At 35.7% G+C, this 15,623-nt stretch overlaps 3 protein-coding genes across 5 annotated transcripts; 1 reads left to right on the top strand and 2 right to left on the bottom strand.

Annotated features, from left to right (window-relative positions):
* The first annotated feature begins 556 nt into the window (after window positions 1-556).
* Window positions 557-5,026, top strand: LOC133696906 (26S proteasome non-ATPase regulatory subunit 7 homolog A-like). The gene is made up of 10 exons (XM_062119201.1): window positions 557-868; window positions 1,543-1,635; window positions 1,719-1,800; window positions 1,995-2,091; window positions 2,218-2,293; window positions 2,573-2,631; window positions 2,716-2,838; window positions 3,794-3,851; window positions 3,934-4,019; window positions 4,754-5,026. Exons 1-10 carry the CDS (start codon window positions 682-684, stop codon window positions 4,823-4,825), a joined length of 933 nt encoding a protein of 310 aa, XP_061975185.1. The 5' UTR covers window positions 557-681; the 3' UTR covers window positions 4,826-5,026.
* Window positions 5,027-5,393: 367 nt separating this feature from the next.
* On the bottom strand, window positions 5,394-6,644 carry LOC133696907 (uncharacterized). Of its 3 annotated transcripts, none has more exons than XM_062119204.1 (2): window positions 6,399-6,644; window positions 5,394-6,236 (listed from the first exon to the last, which is right to left on the bottom strand). In XM_062119204.1, the coding sequence occupies exon 2, from the start codon at window positions 6,143-6,145 to the stop codon at window positions 5,549-5,551; it is 597 nt and encodes a 198-aa protein (XP_061975188.1). In that variant the 5' UTR covers window positions 6,146-6,236; window positions 6,399-6,644; the 3' UTR covers window positions 5,394-5,548. The 3 variants fall into 3 exon arrangements, with proteins under 3 accessions (XP_061975188.1, XP_061975187.1, XP_061975186.1); XM_062119203.1 differs by having other exon boundaries at window positions 5,394-6,168; XM_062119202.1 differs by having other exon boundaries at window positions 5,394-6,160; window positions 6,399-6,636.
* Window positions 6,645-7,436: 792 nt separating this feature from the next.
* On the bottom strand, window positions 7,437-9,144 carry LOC133696905 (uncharacterized acetyltransferase At3g50280-like). Its single transcript, XM_062119200.1, has one exon. It carries the CDS (start codon window positions 9,042-9,044, stop codon window positions 7,578-7,580), a length of 1,467 nt encoding a protein of 488 aa, XP_061975184.1. The 5' UTR covers window positions 9,045-9,144; the 3' UTR covers window positions 7,437-7,577.
* Window positions 9,145-15,623: the final 6,479 nt, after the last annotated feature.

The raw sequence follows: 15,623 nt of genomic DNA, 5'->3' as shown, positions 1-15,623 counted from the left end.
TTGTTTGTTTACCATAAAACAATTAACACTTCAACACCCCCATTTTCTTGCAATCCTCGAATCTCTGATACATATGCGGTCACCACTACCAGTACAAATTATCAAAATGACATTATTTCTTATTGTTACTATTATGTTACAAAGTATGCTTCTCTTCGATTTGTAAGAAAATGGAGGTTAGAGATGAAAAATGTATTTGAGAAGTCACACAGCTGACTTTCAGTGCTTCATCACTGAAAATAAGAGCGGAGAACACTAATGGGCAGTGTCCAACAATTTCTTCTCAAAGAGACTTGAAGGACTTCTGGCTAATTTCCAATAGTCCAGTACAGTACGCGCGCGCGCGCACCTCCAGACTAGATCCAAGCAGGCTTAAAGCCCATTTTACGCCCAATATTTAAGCAGGGGCTAGCATGGGCCTTTTATTACCAAATTCACTGAATTAGAATCGGCCCGTTAAGTCAAGTAAGCCCGACCCTAAAACTGAAAAGTAAAATGGAACTCCCCGAATTGAGGAGAAGAAAACAAATTAAAAACAAAATCAACAAATTGGAAAAAATAATAAATAATAAATAAAACAAAGCTTTCCTAGCGAACAAGCAAGAACTTAGAAATTGAATTCTGGGAATAGAAGTCTCCAAGGCCTAGTCTGAGTCTGAGTCGTCCAATCTTGAGCTAAGAATGGATGTAATAAAAACGCAACAAATATCGGCGAGACCGATCGAGAAAGTGATAGTGCATCCTCTAGTTCTACTCAGCATCGTCGATAACTACAACAGAGTAGCTAAGGACACTCGCAAACGTGTTGTTGGGGTCTTGCTTGGTTCCAGTTTTAAGGGCACTGTTGATGTCACTAACAGCTACGCAGGTTTAATTTCTTTTTAACTTTCCGCTTCTCCCTTAGATCTGTCCTCTTCTGACCTCCTTATTTTTTATTTTAAATTTAAATTCAGTCTCTTAAGTTTTATTATTATTATTATTATGATATGTGAGTAAAGGAATTTAGAGTTGGAGGGAGCTTTATTTGCTGTCAAATTATGAAAATTTGAAATGGGTTTGTTGATTCTGCTTTTTGAGCTAGCATTTGTTTATTTATAGAAGACTAGCTTTCATATTGCTGTATGCTGTGTGCCAAATTTTTAATTGGGTTTTTCAAATTTTTTATTTGATTTTTATTTTAAGGGCAATTAGTTATAACGTATAGGTTTTTACTAGCTAAGAATGTAAATATTCAGAACAGTGTTTAATCAGCGTGGAAGGTTGTAATATTTTTCATACCAATGCACTGTTCCGTTGGATTCAGCAATGTCCCAATTCTAGCTATCATTGTTATATTTGTCGAACTAGCATGTGCCAAATTGGATTTTAATACCATGCTTTAAGATTTTCTTTTGAGAAGTTATTGTCAGCCTATAGCTATAGTCTCATCCTTTTCTTGTTGCAGCTATTTTTCTCTCCTTGTTTTGAAGGGTGTTACGATTCTAGATTGGATGCCATGTTTGACTAAGTTAGTCAAGTGATATTTCAATTGTAATTTTTCAGTGCCATTTGAAGAAGATGACAAGGACCCAGGCATCTGGTTTCTTGACCACAATTACCATGAATCAATGTTTTCCATGTTCAAAAGAATAAATGGTAATGCTGGGAACGTGGTACCTTAGTTTGCATTTCTCTTTGGTGCTTTTTGTGTTATCAAATTGACAAGTTACCTTTTTCAGCCAAGGAGCATGTTGTGGGTTGGTACAGCACAGGGCCAAAACTGAGGGAAAATGACCTGGAGATTCACGGATTATTTAATGAGTAAGAACACCATCCATGATTTTGAAGGTTAATTATCTTTTCAACCTGTGTGGTGATCATGGTTAAGTAATGCTGCCTAACTTTCAAACTCTGTGAACTGATCGCTGATGGAAATTGACTAGTTTGATGAATTAGTACTTGTGAAACTTTCCCCCCTTTCTCCTATATTCAAAGAGTGTAATCTGGCATTGCAGTTATGCTCCAAATCCTGTCTTGGTCATAATTGATGTCCAACTGGTAGAGTTGGGAATACCCACAAAAGCATACTATGCTGTCGAAGAGGTGAAAGAGGTAAGTACATAACTTATTAACACCTTGATGATCAATTGGTTAGTTGTTCTGATTAAGTTCTTTATATAGGTGTAATGCTGGATTCACGTATGGCAGGAACTTATAATGGTTGTGTGTTGGTTACAGAATGCTACCCAGAAAAGCCAGAAGGTGTTTGTGCATGTGCCATCAGAAATTGCTGCCCATGAAGTAGAGGAAATTGGTGTGCCACTGAAAGCCAGTTTTCATTGTTTTAAAAATAAAGTTGATTTATGCTTTGGGTGCTTTTAGTGGAGTTTCCTTAGCTAATACTCAACGGATGGAGCTGCTATTTTATGATTTTGCTTCTCCCTCTCCCTCTCCCAGCATTATTATAATCTAACTTTTATCTGAAAAGAATGAAGTTGATTCTTGGCTTCTATTTTATGCATAACAGTGGACACTTCTGGCAGAATAAAACGACAACTGGTCTTGAACTCTGAATTCTTCTGTGTGTTAACAGGTGTAGAACACTTATTGAGGGATGTGAAGGACACAACAATTAGTACTCTTGCAACTGAGGTCTTGTTGCTGGACTGCGCTTGATTTACCCTTTTACTTTCTAACTTCGGTAGAAGGGAATCAGTTTTTATTTTCTACTTGCAGGTTACTGGGAAACTCACAGCTCTGAAAGGGTTGGATGCTCGGCTAAAAGAAATACGTGGTTATCTTGACCTCGTCATTGAAGGAAAGCTCCCATTAAACCATGAGATTCTGTACCATCTACAGGTTTAGTTTGCATCTCCCAGATTTTCCTTTTGTGGCCCCTCTTAAATATGTTTTTCTGTTAATTGAGCCATGTCCTGCATGAAGATATCAATTGGATCTGTAACTGAATCATAATTTCAATCATTGTGATAAACTTGAACTTAATTTCAGATGTAGTTACCTGAACTATTATCATCTCTCTGAAATTTCATAGGTTTGACATAGTTTGTTCTGGATAGGAGCTCTCTTAGAAGCTGATTAATGTGGACTGTAGGAATTCTTTGGTGTTAACTTGCTTATTCTGGTGGGCTTCAATTTTCACTACCCTTAGAATGGTTTAAATGGGCTTTTCTATTTTCCTTAAATTTGAATTTTACATCATTGCTAATGTGCCGATGGTGCTGAAATGGAGTGATTTTTTTTTTTCTCTGTATGGTTTTGCAAGGACCTGCATGGGTCACACCGCTCATGCTAAATGCTTTATTAAGATGGTGTTTGGTAATTTGTTTGCATTGTGTTTGAAAGTGCTTTTCAAAGTGTATTTGGGCTGAAAAAACATCAATTCTGATGTTTTCAGGTGCTTTTGAATGGTTTTTGATATACTGATGTCTAAAACATCAAAAAGCATATGATAAGGCATCCATTTGATGCCTTTTGAGTTCAAACGCACTTTTGCAAATGCACTTGCATTACCAAACACTACTTTATCATATGTCCATTATATGATCAAAGGTATGGTCAAAGGTATTTCAACAAAATTGTTTTAAACGTACAATCCCCTGATCCTCCAGTGTGTTCAAAGCAAATCCTCACAAGCTCTAGACTGTTGAACATATATCTCACTAGTTCCCTTCCCTTCATCCCCCCCCCCCCCCCCCCCCCAACCCTTTTTTTGATGTTTGGGCACTGTCTCAGTTTGCCAATCTTCCTGTGATGCCATGCCAGCTTATATCAATTCCCTTTTTACATTGTCCAGGATGTGTTCAACCTACTTCCTAACCTTAACGTGGCAGACTTGATTAAGGCCTTTGCAGGTAAATGAATAAAAGGCGCAAATTTCTGTGTCTCGTTTATCAATTTCCATTCATTGGTTTATCATATTTCCATTATGTGCAGTGAAAACAAATGATATGATGTTGGTTATTTATCTTTCGTCTCTCGTCCGAAGTGTAGTTGCTCTCCACAACTTGATCAACAACAAGGTGAGATCACCTTTTTTTTTTTTTCCTTTCTGAATCTTCACACAAGCTGCTCATTTAAGTGTAAAACATCTAAATCTTGGTCCAATTGAGATTAGATACAAATATTGCTGTCTGGACTTGTAATTTATGATGCCCTTGTCTGAACTTGTAACATGATGTTTTTGTGGAAATGATGCTTGTAATGGATGTGCTCACATCAGTGATAGTAGATCCAGATAGTATTCCTAGGAACTTTACAATCGATCATGACTTGGGCATCTTAAATTTGTTCTCATGACTTGGACAATCTTATTTAGTTACTGAATATCATGTATGTCTTACTTCCTTACCAACTCAAACCTCATTTTTAACCTGTGAAACTTTTGACGTTAATGTGTGGGGCATAAATCACTTCACATCAAAGTATCTGTTCTCGATTTTGAAAACCTTCCATACCAGCAAAGATACCATAATCATTATTGCCATTTGCTTCTACCATTGATTTTCTAGGTAAACTAAACCAAGTTCACTTCAGCCTCTTCATGCATTTGTGTTAGAGCCTTTAACATCTGGCCATTCTTAATGCACTTCTTTTCTTTGTTTCTGCCATATGTGCATAGCTCTCTAGCAATTTCCATTAGCCTGTTTTATTCAGCACGTTGATGTGCTACTCCACGTGGATCGAAACTTATGTTGAATACTTTCAATTGTCATCCTTAGTACTCTTCTCACTCTCCGTGTTGGTCTAATCTTAGATGCTCAACAAAGAACATGAGAAAGCAGAAGACTCAAAGCTCGTTTCTGTACCTCCTGCTGTCGCAAGCTAGACATGGGAATTTCATCAGCCTGGATTTTATTTGGTTGTCTGTTCTCTAGAAGATTAATTGCAGCCAGAATTTCATCAGCCTTAGATAATCTTTTGTTTCTGGTGCAAGAGATGGGGGAGTTGTTAGGGGTTCTACTGGAAAACATTGCTCAAAGTTGTTTTTCTTGTGATTGAAATACAATAAAAATTCATTTTGACGTCCTCTACGGTATTTGCAAGATTCTAACTTGGTGATAAACAGATGGTCATTCTTTGGCATTAGATTCTTTAGCCGTGTTCCTAGACGATCTTGTACTCTGATTTGCATTGCAATTTTGCAAGTGAGGGGTTGGCATTATGCCATCAAATGCCAAATTTAAAATTGACCACCGAGTCACCCTGACAACCACTGTACGGAACTATAGGAATAATGGTTCGCGTTCATTCTAGTATGCTAGCACTACTGGTCCTGGAAGCCAGAGTGTTCTGCTGGATAAAAATGCACGGACATTGCACCATATTGATGGCGGCACCGATGCTTGATCCCTTTTTGCATGGCGAACAGAGATACGAAGCTGATAGATCTAAAATGTATGAAAGAGTCAGGTTTTAAATAGATAAAACTACGCTATCCCCCAAACAAAGATGTATCTTGTTCAATTTACACCTTACAAGTTAAAACCTGACAGGCACAGGCGATACAGCAAGAACTCAGTCTTTTGAAAGATTCATGCCTTGTTTCTAATCAATCTTCTTCAGTGTAATCAGGTTGAACTGCCTGTTCAAACTCCGCATCCATGATCACCCCATCCATAATATGTACAACAATCTGCCCTCTCCTGAGGTCTACCTTTTCTGATCGAATTCTATTAACTACCAGCATTCCATCTAAATCCTTTGAAATGTACAACGTAAACCCAGATAAGGAATCATAGAAGACCTCTTTACTAGAGGATACTGTAGCTGAAGAAAGAGTTTGAGGAACAGCTGAGAAGCCCAGTATGCGGGAAACTACAGCATACGTATCATTCCTCTTCTCTGCTACCAAACTATCATTCAACCGTAGCCTCAGATCACGCTGGAAAGCTTTCTCCGACGGGACAAAGACTGTAAAAGCAAGATCTTCTGGCAACATTTCAATCATCATCTCACCAAATCTCCCAATTTCTTCATCCTTGGAAACCTTCCTGATCCTAATGGTTCTGTTAGGGCCTGTTACTTTATTTCTGAGTGATACCTCTGGAAGCTGGAGAACTGATACCATAATCACCAAAAGGCAACAGACAGAAATCACCACTCCTACAAAAGCTATTAAGTTCTTCACAAAGCACCCTCTCCTCATTTTCTTTAACAGTTACTGCATCACTAACAAGTCATCATTAAGCATACGTTGCAAGCAAAACCCCCTCCATGCCAAAAACCAGAAAAAATCTCTTTCAACAACAAAAGCCGGTGCCTAATATTAGATTATTGAAGCCTTCAAGATATACTTTACTATGGAATTAAGCACAGCCTGAACAGTAAACACTAAACCCAAGAAAAACTCAAGAAATCACAGCAAAAAGGAAAGTGAGTTGTAGAAGATGGAAATTTACCTTCAAAAGAAGCTAGTGGAACCCGGCAACTGGCAAAGGCCAGGACCTCAGATTCCAATTTCCCTGCTGACTATGGGGCTCTTGCCTTCGAAGTTCCATTAATTAAACATCGCACATCTCAATTGAAGTAATTATAGGTTGGAGCTAGGGTTAGGGTTCGATTCAGCGGATCTGGAAGGAAATTTAAAAAGGCAAGGTGTGCGGGAATTGCACCCTAACCCACACCAATGGGCCTAGATCCAAGAGGCCTATTAATGGACAGTAAAATTATTCGAGGACAGATAACATTATTACAACCTTACTTCCAAGATGAATAACATCAGCACGATCACAAAAGGTGGATTTAGTTTCTTTTTTTACTTTTTAAACATTTGCTTTCATATTATGTGTTCGAGCTCGGAATTTGATGTTCAAGAGAAAGCGTTGCTCGACTGTATAAATCTTGATAATTTCTTTACATCGCAAAAACTCTTCTCTTATCGAACAAGGTTTTTTTTTTTTTTTTTTGTGATGAACAAAACCACAAATCATAACGCATGAATGGCAGTTGCCAATAATATGCTTCTAGCAAGGATCTATTTGGAGTTGACTTTGAGCGATCATAGCTTTGAAAATCATAAATTGTTGCTTTTCCAAAAACCATGGTTTTAAATGTATCGAGTTCAGCGTTGAGAAAACTGTCGAAAACCTATATTTTTCTCTGCTGGAAATGTGCCTTTGCAAAGTCAATTCATTGAAGACAATCCGTCTTTTATTTTTCTAACTCGATTAGTTAATTTTATATCCGATGCACTGATTTAATCACTAACTTATAGTCGCAGATAAACTTCATACCAAGTTGGTCACCTGTACATGACTGGAAGACGACCAACTTCTTATATATTTTCTGACCAATGTGCTGGGTTGCTGCTAAGTCTTTCCGTCTTTTTTATTATTATTATTATTATTATTTATTTCAGTTTTTTGGCAATTTAATTAGAAATCGCACGCTCTTACCTTTCTAATAGCACAAGTATTGAAGGCTGTCCTTCTCAGAAGTTCAATAAAACTTAACATAACATAGGATTAAACCAGAAAAAAAAAGTATGTCAACAGAGTTAAAAAAGATAGGCCCCCTTCTTAAACCCCCATGAACCAGACAACGGAATCAGATAATCACCACCGTCGAAACTTAACTAACTAGCTAGACACAAACTGCATGAACTCGTGATCAGACTCAATCCCAGCCATTGTTTCAGGAGCCAGCACAACCTCAAGATCAACGGTTCCATTACCTTCTCTCCCAGGAAAAGCAGAGATTTTACCATCAAACTTGTTGGCCTTACCACTCCTCACTGCCAAAGGTCGACCCCACCCAAAATCATTATCGTACATTGGGAATCTTGGTGAGCTACCTATGGTCATTGACGCACCGTCCAAGTTCCCTAACGGGAAACACCTTGGATTACTTTCCCAGTCCTGAACGAAACGACGTACCGTTCCGTCGTTGTGGGCAGCGACGTTTTTATTCAGCTGCTCCGCACACCAGCGTAGATCCCTAGACAACACGTCCTCAGCTGACGCGTATGTGGGTATGCTTTGAATTGCGTTCCCAAAATACAACGGATCGAGTTTGGGGTTCAAACGGTGACGGCAATTAACAGCCATTCTAAACGTGGTCGTTTTCGACGGGTTCAACTTCCTTGCACGTGTCACCGCACGCCATAGAAGGGCGCTCAGTGATTGAAACGACGAAATCTCCCCCGTTTGAAGGTTTGACACCGTTTCTTGCGGTTTGAAAACTGCGTTCTTGAACCAGCTTTCAAGAATTGTAGTCATCTTACCGCTGTTGTGAATCTGAAACAGTGTATCATTGCTTTGTTTTCCCATTAATTCAACAACATCAACATTAGCGTTATCTGAATTTTGACTCCATTTCTTGTTGTTGACTTCGGATTTCAGCTTCAAAATCGCTTCTCTGCTAAAACTGAAAATCCTTTCACTTAATGGCTCGTTTTCATTAAAAGTGACTCGGGGGCCACCTTGAGGAACTTTAAGTACAGCTTCGGAAATCAAGATTGAGTTTCTTGAGAAATCAGGCTTTCTTGATATTTTCTTGATTCCTCTCGAAACTTCAGCGAAGGTATTAAAGAAGTTCCAAAATGACGTACCATCAGTAGCAGAATGATTCATTGAACAACCAATGAAAACCCCATCAGCTAATTCTGTGACTTGAACAGCCAAGATTGGTTTATAATGGCCTTGGTAGCTAACAGTGCTCTCGAAAGCAAAAAAGCCCCTGATGCAATCAGGTACATGAAGTGGACGGAGAATATCTTGGATGGAAATATCGGTTGCGGTGGCATGGATGAAATCTACGCCTGCATCGTTGCAGGTAATGTAAATGTGGCCATTGGAGTCCGTGTTGAAGCGACCTGCCAGAGGAGGGAAGTGAGAGAGAGTTTGAGAGAGAGATTGTTTGAGGTGGGAGATTAAGGAATCGATGGAGAGTGTTGGAGGGCTAGTGAAAAGGCCACCCTTTTGGATGTAGTGGCAAGAAAGCATAGGGAGGTCAGAGACGGAGAGCTTGAGATCTTGTAGAGTAGATTTTTGGTCTGGGAAGACGGTGCATTTCGAGACAATTGTTAGAGAAGTAGCAGAAGGCATTTTTGTGAAGTTTTTGTTTTTTGGAGGAGAGCAGAGTGCTATTGCTGCTTGGATGATCTCCTCGCTTTGTGTTTGATTGCGAGTGAGTGAGGAGCGATGAACGGAGAAGGAAGTGGGTGATCTATATATAGGGAAATTTTGGGGGTTGGGTTCATGCACCTTCTTGCTAAGGTGGATTCTTGTTATTGTCAAGTAATTTATTAATTTAATTTTTTTAATCATTTATTAAGTTTGATTGAAAGTGGATGTGGAGGATGTTCAATTAAAGTAATTCATCTGAGTTATTTTGATGTCAAGGGTTTCAACCTTTTAAATTATTTATTTAATGTGAGCTGAGGGTGAATATATTTATATATGTATATATATTTGCAAGTAGTGTGGTGTTCAAAAACTCTTTTGAAACACCATAGCTAGCTAGTGGAATGGAGATATAACAATAAATTCAGTGCCATTGCTTATTACTACAAATATTTTATGAGTGATTTTAACTGAAGATGAGTGCATATGTTATCATTCAAACACTCATTAATCATTAATTATTTATGAGCACATACAATTCTAATTTAATATACCTGTAGTTTTTTTTCTAGAAGCATTATTATTTATTTATTTATTATAATAATGTATTAGGAGAGGCGCTACTATATATATATATATATATATATATATATATATATATATATATATATATATATAACCCAAAATTTATTGGATCCAAAAAAAAATTCATTCTTGATAATTCTACCTGTAGAACTTAGTCAGAGTTGGTCTGTCATGATTTGAACATTATTAGCAAATGAACCTATACAGAGTAATATATTAATTTGTTCCCTCTATTAATTAGTAGTGCTAATTATAACATGCCTAGCAAGCTAGCATAAAAATATTCAATTCCAGCCCACGGAAAATGTATATTAGCTACATATGCATATGCCACGTGTATACTTATCTCGAGTATAAGCAAAATTCGATATTCGGATAACAAAAGGATATATTAATCTCTTCTTTAAATTCAATGGTAAGCTTCTTTAAATTCAATGGTAAGCACAAGCAGAATGTCTTATCGATTTTTTCTTTTTTAATAATTCAGTATATCTGCGTGCAGGAGAACATCTTGGGAGCGCATACCTTTCGAATGTAGATTAGGGTGAGATTGTAACGCAAACTATTTGCGTTGTGCTAACAATTACTAGGAATTAGATTATTTTAATGTTTTGAAAAAAGAATTTCTTGTTTCTTTAAGCATGAAATTTAATGCTTCGGGCGAATTGATTTTTTTTTTTTTTTTTTGTAGCTAGCTATGAAATTGGATTGTGATGCTTTTAATTTGGGGAAAACTGATGTTTATATTATGCTGTTATGATTCAGAATCCTGCGAGATTTTCCTTCGTATCTCAGCAGTATCAACCCAGGTCTACCTTGAATTACACAATGCCCTCATATACGAGATATGCCTGCTTCACAAGCATCCAAATATTGGCAACACCCAATAAATCACAGATTTGGTGTCTGCTGTATATATATGCAAACTCTTCAAAGCGAGTTCTGAGTTTCATGTCATCAAGACAAAAAAAATGATGGAAACAATTGTTCCTACGTGGCATGCAAGCAGATGTTTGTATCCGACGTGGCAGGCATGCAAGCCTAGGGTTAAGGATTACTGATCGGTTCAGCTGCTTTGCCTTTGGGATCATGAGGCCGCAATTTGTTGCTACTGACACAAGTGTGCCTCTTATTTTCTAGTTCCCAGACTTTTTGGTAGTTTATTTGCTTTCAAAACTATTGTGTTTCAATGTTAAGAGACCAAGATTTTGACAGAGAAAATATATGATGTTTCTATAGAGATTAGTAACATGACTTTGTCTCATTAAAAATAAAGTTTTAATATTTGGGTTATAAAATTTTTACTTTTGAACAACAGTAAATAATACTAATAATAGTATATTCATGATTTATATAATTCTCTTTAACACATCTTTTCAAGGGAAAATTCTTTAAATTAAAATTAATACAAGCTTATATTACCTTGAGTTTAATTTTAATAAAATAGAATGAAAGTTGTGAGATTCGAATTCGTTATTATTTGATCAATAATGCTCTTATACAATGTGAAAAAACTATTTTATCCAATAATTTAAACTATGATTTAAAACCCTAATATAGAATTTATATAATTTTTTTTAACACCGTCAAAGTATAGGTGAAAATGAATGGTTTAAAGCTATATTTATACAATTTCTAAAAACCTATATGTGCACGGAATATAAAAATTGACAGGTAGGTTTACCACTTTTTCTACCTCGTCGGTCATTTATCATTTCAGGTAACTAATGGTAAAAAGTGATGTCTTTAAAATCTCTTAAGAAAGGAGGGACACTAATGTTAATTGGATAGGTCTTATCTAATTAATCGATGTTATGCGAGGAAGAAGTCTCTCTTATCTTTTATAAATCTCTCATATCCTGGCATAATTAATTAATTAATTAATTAATCAGTGAGACTAGTTTCAGGCAATAAATATATACCAAATAGGCTTCTTCTTCTTTTTTTCGTTGCCGTATATAGCAATTCTAAAATAGATTGCCCAAATCCTGTAATGCTGCCGGATCAGTTTAATACGATAGTGCTGTACTATAAATCAAGATTAAATGGCAAATCATCACAATAGTTTGGTAATTACGCCCTGTAAGCTGGCTGTCATTCTTCTGATCCCGAGGATGGTCGGCTTAGAATCCTTAACTGTTTAGCTAATCCTGAACTGTCCTGGTAGGAATTAATTTTAATTACGGCTACTAGGGATATTTTTATTGCATCTTATTAATATCTCTCTTATAATTTATATCTGTAGCTTATGTCTGAGATTACATGATTTGAAGGTCGGTTTATAAAAGAATCCACTTAAACCGCCATTTTCTGATTTGTCGGCGTGTGGCAATATTTAATCACCAGAGCCTATAGTTTATCAAAGAAACAGAAGACTTGGATGTATAATTTATATCACATTTGGTTTTCAAGCACTTAGGTGCGTGGCTTAGTAAATTATTTGACCTTGTTGGTCCATTGTTTCTCATTAAATCAAGAATAAATATTGCTCGTTCGTGTCCAAGTACTAGGGCCCAAAGGAAGTTATTGTTGCAAGGTACCTTGACATCTGCCACGTGTATGACAGTTCGAGGACAACTATATACGAAGGTTCTTATTGGTCCTTGAACATTAAAATACACTACTCCTTGTTCGGAAACATAGAAGATGGTGTCCAAGTACTAGGACCCAAGGCAGGAAGTGTGAGAGTTGCAGTGAACCTTGACACGATGACAGTTCAGGAACAACCATGAAAGGACTCCAGAGGAGGTCAGCTTGGCTTGGGCATGCATTGATCTTTTGATCTTAAGCTTAAGCTGGCACCTTTAATGCATGGGTTTTTGAGCTCGGTCGGATCAAGTTAAAATCAAGAAATTAATTAGCAAGTGTGAATTTATGACGTTATATATCATAATTAATCAACCGAGCTAATTGATCCGAATAAGAGGAGAGCTCCCAAGTCATGTTGTGTACGTAGCTCAACCATTGAAAAGAAAAGTCTTTGATTAGACAAGTTGCTTTTTATCCCAAAAAATCAGTGTCTGCTCTAAATTCATGCACTTCTCCGATCTGAAAAGGAAAATATTTATGTGAAAGCAAGACCCGTGAATTGAATAGTACTGTATATGAAACGTGAAAGTGATTGATTGTAACCTGTTTCGTTTCAAACCCAATCAGCTTAGATTCTTTTGAATGAAATTCGAACTTACATGCGTATGTGCGTGGGAGTTAAATTTCCATTTTTAGATTTTAAATTCACACTGCGACCAGAACTCGCAGTTGAGCGTGAAATGTCGAAACATATATACGTACATGATCATTCATCCGCAGTGTACAATGTTTTATTATGACAGGCAGTAATATCGTTTTCTTTGACATTGTGTGTGTTCTGACTTGGGGCCGCGGGGGGGGGCTACAAGAAAGTGGGGAACGTTTCCATATATGTTTAAGAAGCTTAATTATCTCATTCCAAATTTAGCTAATTACTCCCACCACCATTTTCAATCAATGCTCCAAGATATACCACGGCACCGTTGTCGGTTGAATCTACAATTTCTCTAACATTATTATTAAAACTAACACTAAGCAACAATTAAGCGAAAACAACATATTGTTTGTTTTGGTTTTCTCAATTGAAAAAAAAAATTAAAACGTGCGATCACCATCACATTTTTTTAAACCATTTTATTTAGCTTTTCTTTTTATATAATAATCGAGATATCATTTTATTTAGCTTTCAAATTGTTACCGACCGGGAGATAGTTTAATGTGCTGCTTGCATGATCATGTGTCAGTGTCGCATACGTATTTTGCTTCATACATGCTGCAATTCTTTGTCAAATGGAGAAACTTATTTATTGTATATATCTAATTAAGATTTGGCCGATCATTAGCAACAACTTCACAAATTATAAATTATAGAAGACTGATGATAACTTTACACAATAGTCCAATAAAATTAATTTATCATAAGAAATTATCAGCTATTAGATAAATATATATCTCGTTTATTATATAAATAGATTTTATTAGTGAATGTAAGAAATCCCATGATTGATTTTTTTTTATAAGTGAATTCTAAAATTGATTATGTAAGATTAGCATGATAATACACATCTTTGTTTTGTTTTTTCTCTATAAGTTTGCTGACTGTATCTTTTCCTTATTTCCTTAATCTATGCATGCTAGTATTTAGTGCAAAATTATATTTTCAGACAAGAGATTTTAACCTTATAATTGAGTAACTCGTTTAATTTTCTACCTAATATCTTAGATTTTCTTTTTAATTTTAAAATAACTGCTAGTACGATATATTAAGATGGCATGTACCAATGAACCTCTGGTCATAAGAGAACATGCTTATCCCGTCCATGATACCTACTGCTGTTTAGTATATGGTTTTAACTTTATTCCTGGTTATTATACTGTAGAATATCATGTGTTGCATGACCGCATAGGTTAAAATTCTTGAAAAAAATATACTACATGTTTAGTAGGTACGTATTAATTAGGTTGCATTGTTCATGTACCTTAATATATTTGAACATCGCATGGATTCCCTCTCTGACGTTCTTTGAACTATATATAGATCGGCCGGCCATTAATGTCCTCTTCTGATTAATTAGATTCAGGCCACCCAGTTCATCCTGGAACCAAAACGTATATATATCCTTATCACTAAAGCATCTAGCTAGTTGGTTGTCTCTCTCTCTCTTCCCCTTTTGCTATAGCTACAATGGTTCTGTTGATTTTGAAAGTGACCTGATAATTTAATCACCTTTCTTTTTCAAAAATTGGGATTAGGTTATAAGCATAACGTGCTAGTTGTATGCAATTAATATTCTCCTAATTGATTGTAATTAATTAAACTTCAATGTGCATGTCGAGTCAATATCGAGCAATATAACTCTGTTTTTTTTATTTTGTTTGTTTCTTTGCTGAACAATATTTTTAACGTGTTAAAACTTGTGCAGTTTTTTTTTTCTTTGGGGGGGGGGGGGGGGGGGGGGGGGGCATGAATAGTCAAGAATTTGGGCGCAATATAAATTGTGGTTTCTTGTGTATTAATTTGTGAATGCTCAGTCATTTCTTTTGACTCGTAATCTGTATGGGCGGAGGGTGCCAAACAGTCCATGCTTAGCCTAGGCATGCACTAACAAGTAAAGAGATGAAAGGGCAGAGAAAATAAGTTATATAAAAACTCCATCCAAGCTAATATGGTTAAGTTCATAGGTTATTAAAAAATAATTTATCAATTTCTGCAATGTATGTATTTGTGTATGTATGAGTGTGTGCGTGTGTATAAGATTTTGGTATATTAATTTAACTTTTTGTAAACAGTTTTCTTTCCATAAACTTCTTATAATATATTAAGATTTAACAACGGTGACCCCTTAGCTCAGGATTAGTGAGATGGTTACAATGTTTGGCTTGGCCGTTGATGATTAAATTAAGAGGTCTTAACAATGAGACGTTTGGTTGGTCGAAGCATGCAAATGTAATTGGGAAATTGACTTTGAACAATTGTTGTTGAATTAAATAATTAAGATTTTATTTTATCTAATTAAAAGGTTTAATTTTTATGATAAATGACTTATTCTCAATATTATATATTTTTCTTGTATTGTATTGTTTTTTTAAATTATCAATATATTTTAGTCAATATATAATTACAGTAGTAGTTACGAATTTCAGGTGGCTAACCACTGATAAATTCCAGTTGAATTATTTGTCATGCCAAATTTATTCGCATATTATTATATATTTAAGGAATAAATCTTGTCCATAACCATCAGCTAGTTTTTTAAAAATATTATTTGAGATTGTGATGGTAATTATTTTTCAATGTATTTTTTATTTATAAATATATTAAAATAATATATTTTTTATTTTTTAAAATTTATTTTTAACATCAAATAAATTCAAAAATATTTTTTAAAAAAAATAAATTAAAAATTTTAAAAATACATTTCCAGCCAGGGAAACCAACACAGCCGG

This window comes from Populus nigra, chromosome 6 (assembly GCF_951802175.1).
Source record: "Populus nigra chromosome 6, ddPopNigr1.1, whole genome shotgun sequence".
Classification (NCBI taxonomy): Eukaryota; Viridiplantae; Streptophyta; class Magnoliopsida; order Malpighiales; family Salicaceae; genus Populus; species Populus nigra.
This window is presented reverse-complemented; position numbering and strand designations above follow the sequence as displayed.

What these genes read in the sequence shown, in the direction of transcription:
- LOC133696906 (XM_062119201.1), top strand. Translation starts at nt 682, where the DNA reads ATGGATGTAATAAAAACGCAACAAATATCGGCGAGACCGATCGAGAAA. An exon ending in CCATGAAGTAGAGGAAATTG is followed by an intron (nt 2,294 to 2,572) that starts GTGTGCCACTGA and finishes GTGTGTTAACAG; the next exon opens with GTGTAGAACACTTATTGAGG. An exon ending in TTAGTACTCTTGCAACTGAG is followed by an intron (nt 2,632 to 2,715) that starts GTCTTGTTGCTG and finishes TTCTACTTGCAG; the next exon opens with GTTACTGGGAAACTCACAGC.
- LOC133696907 (XM_062119204.1), bottom strand. Translation starts at nt 6,145, where the DNA reads ATGAGGAGAGGGTGCTTTGTGAAGAACTTAATAGCTTTTGTAGGAGTG.
- LOC133696905 (XM_062119200.1), bottom strand. Translation starts at nt 9,044, where the DNA reads ATGCCTTCTGCTACTTCTCTAACAATTGTCTCGAAATGCACCGTCTTC.